Below are 20,193 nucleotides of genomic sequence, written 5' to 3'. Positions count from 1 at the left end.
GATGGTCACAGGAAAATATACACGCTTCAGTGGATAGCAATTTCCAAGTTCGTTTTGCCATAAATGTTTGGTGCGACATGAACGGTAACCTTTTGATAGGTCCATTTATTACCAATAAGCAATTGAGGGGAGAGAGGTACCCGCATTTTTGGAAAATTCAATTGTTTGGGAAAATTCATTTGTGGAACTGTTGGAAGACGTTCCTTTAGCCAAGCGAACTTTAATGAACTTTCAACATGACTGTGCCCCTCCACAAGTTACCTTACGTATCAGGGACCATCTCAACCTCACCTACCACAATCGATGGATTGGCCGTGGCGGTGCTGTTAACTGGCCTCCAAGATCACCTGACCTTACACCTTTAGATTTATGTTTATGGGGTTGGATGAAATCAGTGGTGCACAAAGTGAAGGTAAATGCACGAGATGAACTGCTTCGTCGCATCATGGACGATGCTGAATTGATTAGGAACCACCCACAGGCAATTGAACAAGCAACACAACATGTTATCGCTAGAGCGCAAAAGTGCATTGACGTTGATGGTGGGATATTCGAACGTGTTCTGTCAACTGTACAACATCTGTGCGATAAGTGTGAAAGCCGTGTGTAAAAGACGTGGTACGTCTTTCTCAACTGAATACATGTAACATGCATGTTGTAATGCATTATGTACTAAATGCAAAGTAAGTAAACATTATGTAAAATATGTAACATATCTATACTTGTCTGCAACATTGTTTTCAAGAAAATCACGTTACGGCCCAGTTGTATTGCGTATACGTTCACGTTGTGCACATAAATTTTCCAAATTTAAAGTTCCTTTCAATACCCATACCTCCCTAACGAAGCATTTGCGGACCATGTTCATATAACATTTTTTGTTCAGAATTACTTATACTGTCACAGTGTAAAATATTGACCTTTCCTCCCCGAACACCGAACACCCTGTATATGGGGGAAGAGGGGGGGGGGGGCACAATTGTTACAGGGTTGGACTCATCGGAACTATTCACACCAGTCTCATGTAGTTGCAGCTTCACACAAGTTAAAATTTCAGTAACTTTATGTAAAATTTTTGAATGGGAATAGGCTCTTATATGTGTGATTCTGTGATGCCGAATAAGTTAATAACAGAATACCACGCTTAAATGCATAAAAATTTGTTTTCTTGTTAGGTTACTAAACGAAAAAAGCTCTGCTCATTCTGATCTTTTTTTCCTACCGCTTACCTTACGAAGTCATTTCATTCAGTGTCGCTCAGTGTAGTTACTTCTAGTTATATTACGGTAGATACGGTCTCCCACAATTTGTCATCAGTAGTGCAGTTGTACAGTAATGGATTTCTTTTCCTGTGTATTCGCAGTTACAGTTATTTACGTCAGGGTCAACAGCCAGAGCCTCGACCATTCGTTAATCCTTTGCAGGTCGTTCTGCAAATACTGTCTTCTGGCGTTGCTAGTTTCTTATAAACAACCACATCGTCTGCGAACAGAATTAAAAAGTTTCCGACACTTTCCACTCCATCGTTTATATAATCGTAAACAGTAACGGTCGTATCACACTTCCTTGGGATACACCGGAAATTACCTTTACATCTCTCGATTTTGTTCTGTTGAGAGAAGCATTCTGAGTTCTTTCTGCAGGGAAGTCTAGAATCCAGCTGCAAATCTGTACTATACTCGGTAAGCTCGTATTATTTTTTTCACTAAGCATCAGTGCGGGATGGTTTCAACAGCCTTCCTGGAAGTCAAGGAACGCGATATCAACCCCAGCCCACTTGTCTATGGCGCTGTGCATGTCAGGAGGAACAGAGCGAGCTGAGTTTCATAACACCCCTCTTTACGGAATCTGGGTTGATTTTTATAGAGCATATTTTCGATCTCAAAAACGTCATAATTCTTGATCATAAAATATGTTCAACAGTTCTGCAACAGATTGCTGTTAACGAGATAGGCCTACACTTGAGGTGACGAAGGTCATGAGATAGCGATATGCACATTCGCGTACGTAAGGTGTAACGGGTAGCGCACTGGCAGAGATGTCATTTGTACTCGGGTGACTCGTGTGGAAAGGTTTCCGACGTGATTATGACCGCACGATGGGAATTAAGACTTTGAACTCGGAATGGTAGTAGGAGTTAGACGCATGGGACATTTCATTTCGGAAATCGTTAGAGAATTCATTACTCTGCGATTCACATTGTCAAGAGTGTGCCGTGAATACCAAATTTCAGCCATCACCTCTCACCACGGACAATGCAGTGGCCAACGCCCGTCACTTAACGACCGTGAGAAGCGACGTTTGCGTACGGTTTTCATCGCTAACAGACAAGCAACAGTGCGTGAAATAACCGCAGAAATGAATGTGGGACATACGACGAACGTATCCGTTAGGACACTGCGGCGAAGTTGGACGTTAATGGGCCATGGCAACAGATGACCGACGCGAGTGGCTTTGCAGACAGCACAGCATCGCCTGTAGCGCCTTTCCTGGGTTCGCGACCATATCGGTTCGGTCCTAGACGACCGGAAAGTCGTGTCCAGGTCACTTGAGTCCCGAGTTCAGTTGGTAAGAACTGATGGTAAGGTTCGAGCGTGACGGAGGCTTCACAAAGCCATGGACCCAAGTTGTCAACAAGACACTGTGCAAGCTGTTGGTGGCTGCATAATAATGTGGACTGTGTTTAAATGGTATAGACTGGGTCCTCTAGTCCAAATGAACAGATTGTTGGCTGCAGATGGATATGTTCGGCCACTTGGAGACCATTTTGATCGAATTTTTATGGATGATGATGATGCACCTTGTCGTTGGGGCACGGTTGTTCGGGATTGGTTTGAAGAACCTGCTCGACAATAGGGCGAATGATTCGGCCACCAAGATGGCCCGACATGAATCTCATCGAACATTTATGGCACATAACCGAGAGGTCAGTTCGTATAGAAAATCCTGCACCGGCAACATTTACACAATTATGGTCAGCTTTAGAGGCAGCACGGCTAAGTATTTCTGCAGGGGCTTCCAACGGATTGTAGAGTCCATACCATCACGAGTTGCTCCTCTATGCCGAGCAGAAGAAGGTGCGACACGATATTAGGAGGTATCCCCAGACTTTCGTCACCTCAGTCTATAATCATTTGCATATATCTTGTGTCTCTTCTTGAAAATGGGAATGACTACATTAATTGTAATAATGTTTGTTTATTTATTTACTAATTGCAATAACATTTATCATTCTACCATGTAGGTTAATGTTCTCCTAGTATTTGAGCATCTTTTGCGTGATAATTTTTTTATTTTGTTCTAGACAATAAATTATTTGGGGCGTCAAGATGGACGGGACACAATGTACATACGCTACTACACGCTCTGTGACGGCGTTTGGAGCGGAAGACGGCATTTAGAAGTGAAGCACACTTGCAGTATTCAAAGGGAAAGCACGTGCAGTGTCGTTCACCTCAGAAATGTGGGTAACGCCTACAAAAGGGCACGGGCGAAGAGTGGGGGGACGAGATGTTGGAGGCATTAGTTTGGCCGTCCCGCCGACAGGTTAGAATGCGCGGTCCCGGCGATGAGGAACGGAGGCTGTGCGCGGATTGAGCCGTCGCGTCCCCTGCTTCTGCTCTGCTCCGGCCTGCCGCGGCCGCGTCGCCAGGTAGGCAGAGCGCGGTCCTACTCGCGGGGACGGCTCGCGGCCGCGTTGTCACCGCTATTTATGTGGGTCCGCCGCTGTCATAGATGTAAGTTGTGGCGCGCGCGCAGATAAATGGGCGCAGATAGCCGCAGCCGGGCGGGACCCCGGCCGCTATCCGGCGGCAGCGCCGTGCCTTTTCCCCGGCTTTCGTTCCTTTTACGCTTCGCCCACATACCGCTCTTCTCTTTTGGGGAGTGGGGAGGGGAGGCAGCGTGATTTATTCCCCACCCGCGCACCTTACCCACGGTGACTCCTAGGCTTACCGAGCACATAATTCCTTCCGACCGGCGGCCCACCCCAAATGCGCGGCCAACCACCTTTCCACAGCTGCTCCCGACACCTGTCCGATTCTGTGTCTTCTGACAGTTCAGAATTGCCCTTTCTTTGCCTCTTATTTATCGTATTTTTTCTGCCGTGTTTATGCGTCGTACGTTCCTCTTCATCGTGACGAGATTTACGACGCCGTTGTAATGGGAACGCGAAGACGTATTTACGACCGTGTAATAGTCTTCCTAAGTGTCACCAGCCAGGAGTCCAGTGATAATTTCGAGGGGTGCTCGTTCCAAATTACAATGATATCGAGTGACACATTTCCATTACTGAATCATTTGCCTTATGCTTCGCCTTTCATTTATTCCTTTTGTGCCTTTTGAAATACAGTTACGAGATTCTTCTCACGACACTCTATCACACACAGACGATTAAATGAGGTCGGCGTGGTAATTAATACCGTGGAAATGCATCCGAGAGCGGTGGGCTTTAAATCCTGGACGAAGCTTCTTGAAATAGGTATTCAGCGTTAACTCACAGTTACTGTATCAGAGTGGCGAAAGGAAGACAATAACCGTCACGTTTCCTTGTCCTTCATAAACTGAGTTTATGTATCTTCCCTAAAGAAGTGGACACCAACATCTTGTCCACCCTTTAACCGCCACCGTAATCATTCATTGTTGCTTCGGTCTTCTCTAACCTCTCGGATCGTAACAACGTACTTTCTTGGTCGGAATTCTGGCACACAAGTATAGTTACTTAACAAAACTTGGGGAAAAAGAGAAGGAAATCTACGCAGAACTGAACTGAAATGTAACGAATCATAGTATGGCATTATTGGCGAGGAGACTGTGTCCGGGGGTCCTTCGGCTGCCTGGTGCATGTCTTTCTTTTTGACGCCACATCGGTGACATCCCCGTCGGTGTAGATGAAATGAAATAATGAGGATAACACGAAAGCCCAATGCCCTAGCGAAAAGCGAAAAGAATCCTCAACCAGCTCGATAATGGAAACCCAAGATGTAGAGGCTACGACGCTAACCGCCAGAGCACTGGAAGGGGACGAGCGAAGGCTCTGAGCACTATGCGACTTAATTTCTGAGGTCATCAGTCGCCTAGAACTTAGAACTAATTAAACCTAACTAACCTAAGGACATCACACACATCCATGCCCGAGGCAGGATTCGAACCTGCGACCGTAGCGGTCGCTCGGTTCCGGACTGTAGCGCCTAGAACCGCACGGCCACTCCGGCCGGCCGGGACGAGCGAAGCTCAAGAACTGTAAAGACAGGCAGTTAAAGTAAATAGGAAACCTATGCCAGATAAAGCGTTTCTGAACAACTAACGGCTCTGAGCACTATGGGACTTAACATCTGAGGTCATCAGTCCCCTAGAACTTAGAAATGCTTAAACCAGAACGAAATGTCAAGAGACAGTCACGTACGCAATCTTAAGAGCACTCGTGGAAGTTGCTGAAAGACTGTAGCGCCTAGAACCGCTCGGCGACACCGGCCGGCTCTGAACTACATAACCGAAAGTAATCATGTTTAATATACACGGAGAAAATATATTTGAAGCGATCTCTCGGCTGATTAAATATAACTCAGTTATTTTAGCGATTCCCATTTGTAGGATTGCGAAATTCGAAAGGCTCGAGCATCTGCATGCATACCTGTGTTATGTACTAGCATAGTACATACGCAAGTAGAGGATTACATATACTAGTAGAGAAGATCCAAACACGAGCAGCGAGTGACGGGTCACGGGTTCGTTTGGTAAGCGCGAAAGCGTAGCGCGATTCTCATCCACCTTCAGCGGCTGACCTCAAAGACAAATTTACTGTCAACGTTCAGCGACCGTACGTTTCTAGAAGAGTCAACTAGTACACTGAGGTGACAAAAGTCATGGGATACCTCGTAATATCGTGTCGGACCTCCTTTCGCCCAACGTAGTGCAGCGACTTGACGTGGCATGGACTCGACAAGTCTTTGGAAGTCCACTGCAGAAATATTCAGCCATACTGCCTTATAGCTGTCCATAAATGCAAAGGTGTTGCCGGCGCCGGATTTCGTGCACGAACTGACGACTCGATTATGTCCCGTAAATGTACGGTGGGATTCATATCGGGCGATATGTATAGCCAAATCATTCGCGAACAACTGTGGCCAGGTGAAATGGCGCATTGTCATCCATAAAAATTCCATCGTTATGTAGGAACATGAAGTCCACGAATGACTTCAAACTGTCTCCAAGTAGCTGTAAATAACTATTTCCAGTCAATGATCGGTCCAGTTGGACCTGAAGACTCAGTCCGTTCTATGGAACACACCGCACACCATTATGGAGCCACCACCAGCTTGCACAGTGCCTTGTTGACAACTTGGACCCGTGGCCTCGTGGGGTCAGCGCCGCATTCGAATCCTCGCATCACCTCTTCCCAACTGAAATCGGGACTCATCTGATCAGGCCACGGTTTTCAGTCGTCTAGTGTTCAACCGGGAAGGTCACGCGCCAAGGATAGGCTATGCAGGCGATGTCGTGCAGTTAGCAAAAATTACTCGCTTCGGTCGTCTGCTGTGATGGCCCTTTACCGCCACATTTCGCCGTACTGTCCTGATGAATACGTTCGTTGTACGTCGCACATTGATTTCTGGTGTTATTTAAAGCATTGTTGCTTGTCTCTTAGCACTCACAACTCGCCTTACACGCCGCTGCTCTCAGTTGTTAAGTGAGGGTCGTCGGCTGCTGCGTTGTCTGGGGTCTGGGGTGAGTGGTAATGCTGAAATGTGATATTCTTGGCACACTCTTGACACTGTGGATCTCGGAATATTGAATTCCCTAACGATTCTCGATACGGATTGTCCCCTGCACCTAGCACTAGCTACCTTTCCGTGTTCGAAGTCTTATCAATCCCGTAATGCGGCCATAATCACACCGGAAGTCTTTTCACAAGAATCAGCTGAGTACAAATGACGCTCCACCAATGCACTGCCCTTTTATACCTTGTATACGCGATACTACCGCTACATGTATGTGTGAATATCGCTTGTCACCTTAGCGCATATTGCTTCCTCGCACATACGCCTAATAAGAAGGCCATAGAGGCAAAAATGAGGGAGAGTCGAACTGACAGGAAGTTTACCAACAGTCAGTTATTCGGAGCACCATTCGCGACAGGAAAAGGAATTGGGGGAAATGACAGCTGCACACAAAGTATTCTCTCCCACATACCGTAAAGTGGTTTGCGGAGTATATCTGTAGACAGGTGTACCTAAGATATAGCTAATACTAGAAGACTGCACTGTCTGCTAATGCGCCTCCGGTACAAGTTCTACTCTCGGAATTGCAAAAGTGTGGGCTAAAATAGAAGTGAGGGAAAGGAGCAGACGAGAAGGACGCGCTGGTCGGCGAGTGTTGGCGGCGATGGCATCGCGAGCCGCCAATCGGCGCTCCTGATTTACGGTAATGGCCGTGGCTGTGGCCGCGGCCGCGCGCATGCAAATACGGTAATGGCACCGCAGGCCGCGCGCCACCTTGCGCTGCGTCTACCAGGGCCGCGAGCTGCGTCCCAGCAGGACCCTCCTCTGGCCGCTACCAACTCGTCAGACCACCCGCCTTGTCGTGACAGTTTCAGCAACTTCAACGAGTGCTCTTAAGATTGCGCACGTGACTGTCTCTTGACATTTCCGCAAAATGTTCAGGCCAGAGTTACGTTAGTCAGCCTATGCGCCTACTAGACTGTCTTCAAAACTATAGCTCCTGAACGTTGTCTATGTATAATTTTAATTACTGCCAACATATATAATCGTCAGTACAGTGGAAATGTAATTGTTTCTTTCTCCATTTCGTAAGAGGAGAACGAACACATCGTTGTGTCTAATGAACGATTATTAAGGTTTTCTCAAATTTCACACGAGACTTTCTGTGATAGAATTTTTTTTTCCAAGAGACTGCTTGTACCGTAAAGCTTAATAAGGCTAACAACATGAGGTTCGAAACCCGCACTTCCTGAATAGGTACCACCTTTTTCGTGTATTCTGTTGTCAGATCATGGCTCCTAGGAACACAACGAACGGGAGTGGTAATTCGTATGGAAGGGTAAAAACGGCCTCTTTCTCTCTTCCACCTCGTTTTACAAGGTAGTATAGGAAATGGTATAAATTCCCATTAACCACCATACATTTTTCGGCTCGCAGTAACTCAAGCTGGTGTCGTTTAAAAGCGTATCTCATCACCATATTGTGCAGGTGTACGTATTACTTTGGCCAACTGATGTTATCGAATTTAATTGTTGATGTGACTTTATGTCGTATTTCCCCCAGACTACTGCTGTCTTCTTCCTTAAGTCGGCATTCGTGCCACTATGCCTTCGGTCACTTTCGACCTTGCCGGCCGGAGTGACCGAGCGGTTCTAGGCGTTGCAGTCTGGAACCGCGCGACCGCTACGGTCGCAGGTTCGAATCCTACCTCGGGCATGGATGTGTGTAATGTTATTAGGTTAGTTAGGTTTAAGTAGTTCTAAGTTCTAGGGGACTGATGACCTCAGAAGTTAAGTCCCATAGAGCTCAGAGCCATTTGAACCATTTTGAACTTTCGACCTTTATCTTTATGCAAAGTGACTCCGTGATGACATACAAACTTTCTGGGACGATAGAAAATGGTAAATGTGTCAGGTTTATGTAAGGGACCCTGGCGCGGAAGCGACCTAGTCGAAAACTATAACCGAAATTTATTCTGCTACCTCTGACATCGGAATAATTGTACTGTTGAAACTTCCTGGCAGATTAAAACTGTATGCCGGACCGAGACTCGAACTATATCCTTTCTTCCAGGAATGCTGGTTCTGCAAGGTGTGCAGGAGAGCTTCTTTGAAGTTTGGAAGGTAGGAGACGAGGTACTGGCGGAATTAAAGCTGTGAGGACGGGTCGTGAGTCGTGCTTGGGTAGCTCAGTTGGTAGAGCACTTGCCCGCGAAAGGCAAAGGTCTCGAGTTCGAGTCTCGGTCCGGTACACAGTTTTAATCTTCCACGAAGTTTCATATCAGCGCACACTCCGCTGCAGAGTGAAATTTCTCAATTGTACTGTTGTTGCTAAGATTCTAGTTTAGACAATCCAGGGACCAAATATCCGTATAGAACACGTCCGGCTCATACCATGTTTCCAAGAGTGTTCCAACGATTAACTGAAGCAGTAACACAGTACAGTGACCGAGGACGAGGACGACAAACCGCACGGATTCCCGACTGAGAAGCTGCACTGCTTGCTTGAGTTGATGAGGCGCTTGCAATCAACACTCGACCAGCTGCATGTGAAATAAATATGTCGCAGAGTACTATGTGGCCAGTATTACGTGAAAAACAACTACACACCTACATCCACAGAAACTGCATGCTTGAACTGCTGACTTCGGATCTCGTGTCCTGTCCAGTCAGTGCTTATTCCTGCTGTTTACAGCCGATCTTCTCTTTCTGCTTATGTTATTTTCACGCGTTAAGCATGTTTTACCAGATATGGAATGCTAAATAGTCGCAACAGTCATGATTGGGTCGAGGGAAACCCTACCATACAGCTGTGGAAAGCCATCAACACAGATTATCATTCAACGTGTGGACGGGCATAATCAGATTCTTTTTTTCTTCCTCCCTGCTTAATGTACCAGCGTATGCAGGTTCCTGTAACATCCCACTTATTATTCATCAACGGATGTGGCTACATCATCATAGAGCTCGACCTCACTTTAGACTGATGGTTCGTGAACACCTCTGTCAGACATTCCCTGAAAAGTGGATCGGTGGAGGAGGTCATGTTTCGTGGCGATGGATCTTACTCCATTTGGTTTCTTCTTGGAGAGACAAGTGAAACATCTTGTGTACGAGACGTCGACACTGAAGAGGATATTCCTAACAAGAATTCTCGCTGCCTGTGGCACTGTTAAAACGACGCGGGAGAGATTACAGTGGGTATGAAAGAACTTCGCGCAACGATCCCATGCCTGCATTGAGGCTGATGGACGCAATTTTCAACAAGTGTTGTGTTGCGGAGAATTCAGCGGGAATTCTGCACGTCACGATGAGAGTTGGGGAAGTTGGAGTCCGTAGTTCGAATGCAGTGCGAGACTAAGGCACAACTCGAGTACATTTTCGCTTATGTCCATGGACTCCTGTCCTTTCCAGACTAGGGTCCCTTACTTCAAATTAATATATTCACTCTTTTCCATCGTCCCTGAAACTTTATAACATCATCACAGAATCACCGTGTGTAGCGTCTAGCGTCTGTAAGAATTTTTTAGCTGCTCCTACCAACGGGTTTTACGCAACTCGCAACGCCTTAAAATACCACGTGCAACATTTTCATATTCTCTCGCTCGCTGTATGCAGACTGTTAGTCCTACAGGAAAAAAAATCATCAGGACCTTTTTATAGGAAATAATATACGAGGGTTGGAACTGTAATAGTGGCAACTATTTATTTACAGTTTGTACAAAATAGATACGTGTTTCAAAGTTTTACTGACCTTCAGAGTAGTCACCAGAATTGTGTATAACCCGTTGCCAGCGGTGTGGAAGTCGTAGGATATTCTTAGCAGTGACAGTTGGGTTGACAATTCGAGCGGCGCGGTCTATTGCCCGATGAATTTGTAGCAGTTCTGAAGCGAATGCCGCAAAGTGTTTCCTTCAGTTTAGAAATCGAGTTGAACTTACGAGGGCTTAAGTCAGGAGAGTGGAGTAGGTGGTATAGCACTTAGCAGCCCCATCAGTCAAACAAAAGAGTAACAGCTTGCACTGTACGTGCTTGAGCATTGTCGTGCCAAATGATTGTCAGGTCCTGCAGAAAGTATCATCCCTTCTGTCTCTAAGCTGGTCGTAGGTTGTGTTCTAACACTGAACAGCATAGAGACAGAAGTGATGACATTTTCTGCAGGGGCTGACCGTCATTTTGCAGGACAGTGCTCAAGCACGTACAGTGCAAGCTGTTACTGATTTGTTTTACTGTTGGGGCTGCTAAGTGCTATACCACCTACTCCACTCCCCTGACTTAAGCCCACGTGAGTTCAATTCGATTTCTAAACTGAAGGAAACACTTCACAGAATTCGTTTTAGAGCTGTTACAAAGCCGCTCGAACTGTCAACACAAATGGTACTGCTAAGAGTATCCTGCGACTTTCACATCGCTGGCAAAGGGTTATGCACAATGCTGGTGAACCTCAGTAAAACTTTGAAACACGTATCTATTTGGTTCGAGCTGTAAATAAATAGTTGCCACTATTAAAGTTCCAACCCTCGTAGTTGAATTTTGTACTCGGATAAGTTTCCGCTGGAGGTGGTAGTTTTCGAATTATTCAACAAAAACGTACGGATAAAGTGACCTTCAAACGCGCTTTTGTTGAATAACGCGAAAACTGTGGCTTCCAGCGAAAACTTATCTCACTACAAAATTTAGCTACATTAAATTTCCTAGAAAAAGGTTCTGCTCATTTTTTGTGTGCGTTTAGCGAGCGAGAGACCATGAAAATCTCGCTTGTGGTTTTTGAAGGCGTCACGGGTTGCGTAAAACCCATAGGTGAGGGCTGCTGAATCATCCTCTATATGTATATCTTTTTTGTGTGTAACTTGGTTGGAATTTATGTTCCATTGTTATCGTGCAATATCGTGAAAACGTAAGGGGTTTACGCTAATGTTCTTTGTGATAAATTCAAACGCAGTATGAAAGGAGTGAAATGTTGATTGGCGTCAGGGTTTCGTCCGTCAGACGTGGGAAGGTTGCTGCAACTGGGATGTTAATCTCGGCACAAATCGGACGTCTGCGGCGATGATGCAAGGCGGACCGCAGCGGGCCGGCCCGGGCCGGGTTCATCTCTGGCGGGGCGCAGAACAATGGGTCGGCTTCGGCACTCCGTCACGCGACACCGCTGTGGCCTATCTGCTCGTGCCACGAGCGCCGGCGCACCCCAAAAACGAATAAAAGCCAAAGGCGTGGGAAGCGGGCGGCGTACGAGGGGCAGAGGGTGGCGAACCGCGAGACAGACTCATATAAATAAAGAAATTGCGTCAGATTTGAGCACAGCGGTTTAGCCCAAATAAATATATGTCGAAGGAGGGAACGGGAATGTGGCTACGCGGGCCAGGAGAGGAGCTCGGTGGAAACGCAGGTGGTGGGGGCGGTGGCGGTGGTGGTGGTGGTGGGGGGGGGGGGGAGTAGGGTTGTTTATTTACTTTCTGGCGACGCCGCAGCGGCGCACGACTTATGTGCCCTAAGTGGGCGCCGGCAAAGCACACCGGTAAATCAGGGCCTGGAAACGAGCCTCGCGGTGCACTGCGCCGCCGCCGACAATGGCCGAGAATTACCGACTGGCGGGCGCGGTGAATATGACCTAATTGGTTTCGTATTTCCCACCGCAATCGGAACAGACAGTATCATTTACGCCTGAGGGTAGGGTGGGGAGCAGGCGTGGCTCGGCGGGAAGGGAGCGTGGTGGGAAGGGCCCGGTGTTTTATTGGTCACGCGGACCGCGTGTCCGCCCGCAGCGGGCGCCGCTGTCGTACAAAGACTGCTGGCAGGGTACTCCGCCGCGCGCGACAGCCTCTAGATCGCCGATGGCTAATTTAGGATCGATTCTCCCGGCGGGAGCCGCTCTACCGGCCGCGAGCAGCAAGCCCGTGCGCCGCGCCGTGAAATACGCGTCCTTTCTTCTGCGCTCTTCCCAGTCACTAATTTGCGTGCCGACGCCGCCTCAATGGACGACGCCATTAACCGCGAGACGAAGCGTGCTAGGTGTTTCTAATTTCGACGGCTGGAAAATAATTGTCGACGTAACTTACTGGTCGTTAGCTGCGGCGCGGACACTCTGGAGACTCGTGTACGGCGCAGCGCTACTTTGCGCCCCGCATCTAATCGCCATTGTCTGACCTAACGACGCATTATTCATGTCACCTGCTGCGAGCCCACTATCCCACATGTGGCGCTATGTAACGTGTTAGCGACGCTGGTCTTTCTTCCGACAATTAATCTCGCTTCGTCGCTGTAGCTGCTGGTACTCTGCGTCGCTGTAGCTGCTGGTACTCTGGAGCATATAGGCGTTTACCATTCTGCTGTGCTCGATACGCAGCACTGCCTATATGTCTTAAAGCCTCCTATACAGCTTTGTGCACTTGACACGCGCTTCGCAGGAAACATGCACCCTGCTGTACTTTTCATTAACAAGGCTGTTATTATTGGGAGAACACAAAATGCAAGGACCTGGATCATTAATTGCAAGAAAGTTGTCGCGTTGCTGTTAGCAGGGTACCAGGTACTTGCACGTCGTACATCACATACTACGGTCATTGCCACGCATCCCTGCACTGTGTTCTCACATAGTTTTGCTTATGCTATGATTGCTGGGCTTAAACACATAATCATTTCTACCGCCGATTCATATCTTTTTCACCCAGTAATTGCTGCTAATTATGTGCATCTACATGACTACCTAGCAGTTCACAATTAAATGCATGAAAGAGGGTTCATCGAACCACTTTCAACCTATTTCTCTGCCCTTCCACTCTCGAACAGCGTGGGAGAAACTAACACTAATATGTCATTTCCCGTAAGTAATTTAGGAAAACCATACAGAATCTAAGTATGACTGACTCGCAGAGGGTTCATCGAACCACCTTCAAACTCTGTCGTTCCACTCTCGAACAGTTTGCGAGAAAAACGAACAGCTAAATATTTCCGCGAAAGCTCTGATTTCCCTTATTTTATCACGCTGATCGTTTCTCCCTATATAGGAGGCAGCAACAAAATATTATCACTCTCTGAGGAGAAAGTTGGTGATTGAAATTGCATGAAAAGTTAACTCGCTGCAACGAAAAACGCCTTTGTTTCAATGATTACCACCCAGGTTCACACATCGTATCCATAACACCCTCCCTCCTGTTTCGCCAGAAAAGGAGCTGCCCTTCTTTAAACTCTTTCGATGTTCTCTGTCCATCCTATCTTTCGTGACATAGTATCCTTGACAACTTCAAGGCGATCTCTGTACCCTTCTGGTCTGACTGGTCCTTCTGAACAGCATCGTGAGGTAAACCATTCTTGTTTCTCCACCCATGTACAATTTGGCTTAAAAAATTAAATCTGCCGAAGATATTCTCCATTGACTGCGCCAGGACCAAGCAGCTGACAGTTGTAAATTTTAGTTCTGTCGTTTTATGTCCAATAGTCAACTTAGGATTAGACGGCTAAAATTGCGAAAGCACGAAGTTTGCGTGAAATCTGAGGCAGCAAGAACAGAGAAGCTTCTTTCTGCTTAACTTAATTTTTCCAACTAACATCTCTGAAACTATTGGACATAGGGACTGACATACTTGTCTTTTCTTGTATAACAAGATGGCTCGTGAAGAATGGCTTGATCTAGTTTTAAAAAAATTAAAGAATTTAAAGTTAGGATTCAACTACCCGTCGACGACGACATCTAAAGACAGAAAACAGGCTCAGAATTGGACATGAATGAGGAGGAAATCTATCACGACCTTAAAGTGCTGTAGGAATACCATACAAAATATAAATCTGGATGTCTTAATTATTGAATCAGCTCCGTCAATGTGGCTGATTTCAGAAAGTCATAATATTTGTTAATATAATTTATTTCAAACGGTGTAACTAATTACATAGTTGTAACTAATTACTTAATATACACTGGGGCTCCCTGGTTTCGGAAATCATGTTACCAGTTTCTCAAAGTTAATTTAAAATCTGTTAAATGACTGAGAATAAGCTGTTACATTGTACGAATATAGAGCAATAAGAAATTCAGACAGGCCGCACAAAGTGATCATATTGTATTATGTATCTCATACAGGGAGTTTTTCCCGTTTTTGAAGTGACACTACAGGCGTTTTGGGTATCTCGCGTAGAGTAGAGACCACCAACTCATAAACGACATAAGGTATACGAACGAGGTTTCTAACAAGATGCAAAAAGACGACAGAATGTCTGCGGAGTTTGGTGGCCAGCGGAAGTGTTTAGACTTGGAAGAGTCTTCCTGGAGCCACTCTGTAGCATTTCTGGGCATGTGGGGTGCCGCATTGTCCTGCTGGAATTCCCCAAGTCTGTCGGAATGCACAGTGGACATGAATGGATGCAGGTGATCAGTCAGGATCCTTACGTTCGTGTTCACCTGTCACAGTTGTATCTAGACGTATCAGGGGTCCCATATCACTCCAGCTGCAGACGCCCCACAGCATTACATAGCCTCCACCAGATTGAATAGTCCCCTGCTTACATGCAAAGTCCATGGATTCATGAGGTTGTCTCCTTACACGTACACGTCCTCCGCCGGCCGTGGTGGCCAAGCGGTTAAAGGCGCTACAGTCTGGAACCGCGCGACCGCTACGGTCGCAGGTTCGAATCCTGCCTCGGGCATGGATGTGTGTGCTGTCCTTCGGTTAGTTAGGTTTAAGTAGTTCTAAGTTCTAGGGGACTGATGACCTTAGAAGTTAAGTCCCATAATACTCAGAGCCATTTGTACCATTTGAACACGTCCTCCATTTGCTCGATACAATTTGAAACGAGACTCCTCCGACCAGGCAACATGTTACCAGTCATCAATAGTCCAGTGTCGGTGTTGAAACATCGACGCGAGGCCTAAAGTTTTGTGCCGTGCAGTCATCAGGGGTACACGAGTGGGCCTTCGGCTCCGAAAGCCCATTTCGTTGAATGGTTCTGACGCTGACGCTTGTTGGTGGCCTAGCATTAAAATTTGCAGCAGTATGCGGAAGGGTTACACTTCTGTCACGTTGAACGACTGTCTTAAGTCATCGTTGGTTCCGTTCTTGGAAGCAGTAACCGATCTAACAACTATGCCGAACACTTGTTGTCTTACATAGGCGTTGTCGACCGCAGTGTCGTATTCCGCCTGTTTACCTCTCTCAGTATTTTAATACGCATGCCTGTACCAGTTTCTTTGGCGCTTCAGTGTGTTTGTGCATGTTAAGGTACCACATTTAAAATTATGTGCACTTATACCCGTTACACCCTGTATATTAACGTCATATAACAACATCATGTCCTCCCACTGCATTATTATAGCCCTGCCTAGATTCTCAGTAGCGCTGATTGTCTCCATTTCTTTATGTTTCAGGCGAGAAACCGTACCAGTGCATGTGGGACGGGTGCACGTGGAAGTTCGCGCGCTCGGACGAGCTGACGCGCCACTTCCGCAAGCACACGGGCCAGAAGCCGTTCAAGTGCCACCTGTGTCAGCGCTCCTTCTCGCGCTCCGACCACCTGTCGCTGCACATGAAGCGCCACTGAGAAGACGAGCCGTCGCGCCGCTGCCGAGTCTGCGACAGTGCCTGCGTCCGTCGCGGCTGCCAACACCTTCCGCACTAAAGAAGACACGTGAATGTTCTAAGGCACCTTCACTAAAGACGGGGACGCTACCGGTCGATGTCTCCGCGTCGTCTCACTGTTTCGTCACGATTGACCTTCCTCCTCGTTTCTGCCCGCCAGTGTCGAGAGATCAAAAAACTCGTGTCTGCTGCCAGGGTTTCCCCCACCGAGAACTACTTTTCTCTTTAGATTTACTGGATATATGTGTAACACCTTGCCAGCCTGTGGAGTGGTTACGTACACCTTCTTAACCTATGGCGAAAAAGCAACTTCGTTTAAAAACAAATTACGGAATTCAGACAATATCAAGCTCGATACCGGTGCCAAGAAAGCTATATAGAGTCCAAAGATCTTTTGGTGCGCCTGGTACGATGACCGGAGTTTTACACCAGCGAGTCTCGCATCCTTAGACTCCAAAGTTGGGTATGAAACGGCCTGCTGTTGGATACCCATCCGAGCGTGCCCAAGATTGCTTCCAGCAGTAAATTCATTGTGTAGCAGCCAGCTGGAAGAGAACAGTCCTAGTCGCCGCCAGTTCGCAAGTTTAACATCCACGTGTCTCCCGCCAGAGCACTTCGCTGATTGGGAGATGTCGTTCCAAAATAGCTAGAGAGTCGGATAGAGCGAACAAATGACGCGAGAGCTTGCACGTACTGCCTTTGCAGCCCAGCAGCTGGCGCTGAGCGCAGATGTCGGACCGCACGGGGCGCAGTGGCCAGCCCGCCCGTCTGCCACCTGTTAGGGTTCCGCTGGAACCAGTTCCTCCACACTCAGCGCGCAGCCGGCGGTGTCGGCAGCGTTCCGGCACGCCTCCGCCCTCGTCCAAACGAATTCGTCGCTGCCCCGCCGTCGCGTCTCAAATTGTCTGCCGACTCCAGGTACTTACCTCTCTGCATGTGTACTTTCCGTCCAACGACAGTCATTAAAACGGCTGTCCCCTTTTGCGTCCAGGTGTGCCCACGATTTGCGTTCGAACAGAACAGTTTTCGCTGTGGAGAAAGATGGTAATTCATTTTTCGGCCACGTTGATAGCAGTTAGACGCATAAAACTGTTCGCGTAGAGCTACGTCACTTTTGAGCGAGATAAACAAATAGAGAGCATCGAAGAAAGTACAAAATCTGCTGATCCTTCGATTTAATGTCTCCTCAAGACCATTTCACGATTCACTAAACAGATATTGTATAAACGGCAATACAACACAAATTTGTCCATTGAAAATGTCAATTTGTAATACTTTGGTAATATTTTATTTATCAGAAGTGTTGTACCATTTTTATACACACAGAGATACCTTTATACGCAGCTAGTAATAATCCATTCATAACGTCTATCAATTTCAGCAGCTTTACAAGATCCACTAGTTTCTGTCTTTAATTAGAGTCCTAAAACCTCGGATAGCCTTCATACGTGAGCTTCACATTCCATTAAGGAAACTGCCAACTACAAAAGTCTTCCAGTTATGAAATCTGCGATCTTGAAGTATTTGCACGTAGTGGCTTGGACAAATTTGACGATTAAAGTTTTCATTTTTCTTTAAAAAGAATTGTGCAAATGTAGTATATTCGAAGAGAGTATTTAACTACAAATTACTGTGATCTTATCTGGGCAGACTGCCAGACGTAAGCAATCAGTACATTGTTGCGTAACATTACTGTGATATAACAATTTGTAAGCATCAAAGGCCTAATCTATACGTTCACTGCAACATAATGCTGAGTGCAGATACAGTTGTAATGGGAGGGGGAAATAGTGGAGATCAGCTTTCATTCATGGTCGCTGAATAATTACGTAGGATGTTTTCACACTTTAACTGCGTATCTGCTAATTATCACTATTGGAGTGGGGTTTATTCGGCACAGTAGAAGAAGAATGCAGTGATACAACTATTGGAGAACGACTATGAGGAGTCTGTTGCTAGTTTTTCTTAATCATCTCACTTAGTATTTTATGGCTTGAATCGTACTTGAAAAAGGAGGTACACTGGAATGAATTTGGACGTTTTTACCTGTGAGTGGTAAGGTTTCACTATGCTTTGTTTATCACCCAGAGAAATTGGGCACAAAGAGGAAACAAAACATCATTTGTACTTCGCTTTCAGTGACTGCTACTATGAAGGGATTAGTTTAAGAAATTAATTTATTGAATGTTTCAGCTCTTTGTAAATACAATTGTACAGCGATTGAGAACGTGAGTTTTCTGTATTGTACATATAGACATAAATCTATATTTTAGGAGATATATTACGTTTTGATAATGTACAAAACTGTTATTTAATTTTATCTTTCTTGCGAAAAAAAAGAATCTGTTAAACGTTCTTGCCGATCAACTGAGAGATATCTTAATAATTTTTCTTTGTTTCTTGTTAATAGAAACGACTGGGGTTGGTTATAATTGATATGGCTGTGGATAACTGTGTTTTGGGATTTGAATTTAAACTGATAGTAATTTATTCGATGTTGGCTGAATCATATACGCTGAAGCAATAAGAGGGAACAAAACAGAAGTGAGACTACAGAATACTGAGCCAGTCTACCTCAGACGGTCACTCCATACGGCTGCCTTTGCATGCTTTCAAAGCACACGCAGTCGTGGGGCAGTCACTACACTGGCCTCGCCAGGATTTAATTAGCCTCACGCGTAGAAATGTCTGGCTCTGTGTTCTGTGGTCACATCCCGATTCGAGTTATTAACTTCCGTCCTACGCCTGCTTACGCGGGCGGGTGAGTGCCTGTTTGTCTTCGAGTGGTTGTGTGAGTTATTGTGTGTGATCAAGAGGAAAGGCCAGTGAGAGTTGAGGGGAAGCTGTGGAGGGCGCGGACCACCAACTGAGCTAGCGAGCCTGCCGACTTAGTTACCAGAAGGTCCCATCACTGATGTGGGGCGTTGCTGCCAATGCAGCGCCTCAAAGAGACGCTTCTGTTACATATTTCTCGCGTGAAAGAGGTTGGTGGTCCGTGTTCTCACTACAGTGATTTTTTATTTTAATATATTTCAAATTTTTTGTTTTTGTTTTTGTCGTTCATTAATTTTATGATTATATCGCCAAGAAGAAAAAGCTATGCATACCACAGGTCAGTGTCTACTTCTTCGAAATAATCTCTGTAATATAATGGTCAGTATGAGCGCACATTTCTTTTTCCCATCGTGTTTGCTACGTTGGTTATCTTTATAATTTATTTATGCTATGTAGTATTGTCTTTATTCTTGTAAATATGCTGCATACGTTTTATGTATAGTTATTTTAAGTGAGGCATTATGCTAGAATTTTCGTAGTTCTTTTTAAGCTGGTAAAAGTGTACGTGAAATTTTGTGGAATAAATGTATGATTGTTCTGGTTTTATGCTAAGCCATCAGAAGAAGGCTTGGTTGCTTGTTACGCAAAATAACATTCCAGATTACAATAAAAAGTGGTGTATGTGAAAAGGTATACTTGCAAAACGAAATAAAAAAAATTAAAAGTAGCATACAGTGCAGTAAATGTACATTTTGCTTCCTTATTCCTTTCACCGAATCCACCACATTATAATTACAGGAGTGTCCTTTGTATTTGTCTCACCTAATGGTAAGTATCATCAGAGACAATCAAGTAAGTGTCTTGAATTTCATAGTTTCTGTGACATGCTTACTGTTTAACTGAACATCCTGGAAAGAACGCATGTGAATCACAAACTCACTTAAACAAGAATTATAAGCAAACCCTAGAAAGCAATTCATACTACCAGCGGAAAACGTTTTGTGATCTACTGAAGACTATACCATTATGGACAATCAATGCTATCCACACTCATGCTATGGTACACATTTACGTTGATCCTAGTGACAGTTTCAGAAACCACAAGAAAGCATGCAACTGATATGAAACTGT

The 20,193-nt window shown here is 45.8% G+C and overlaps 1 protein-coding gene across 1 annotated transcript in view; it reads left to right on the top strand.

The window, feature by feature from the left end:
* The window catches only part of LOC124545794 (Krueppel-like factor 3), a 97,082-nt gene extending 77,298 nt beyond the window's left edge, over positions 1 to 19,784 (top strand). Inside the window, exon 3 of the mRNA XM_047124740.1 lies at positions 16,077 to 19,784. Coding sequence (XP_046980696.1) covers positions 16,077 to 16,249 — 173 coding nt within the window. The 3' untranslated portion in view covers positions 16,250 to 19,784. The remainder of the gene's footprint in view (positions 1 to 16,076) is intronic.
* The last annotated feature ends 409 nt before the right edge of the window (positions 19,785 to 20,193 follow it).

The sequence above is a fragment of the Schistocerca americana genome, chromosome 8 (assembly GCF_021461395.2).
Source record: "Schistocerca americana isolate TAMUIC-IGC-003095 chromosome 8, iqSchAmer2.1, whole genome shotgun sequence".
Classification (NCBI taxonomy): domain Eukaryota; kingdom Metazoa; phylum Arthropoda; class Insecta; order Orthoptera; family Acrididae; genus Schistocerca; species Schistocerca americana.
This window is presented reverse-complemented; position numbering and strand designations above follow the sequence as displayed.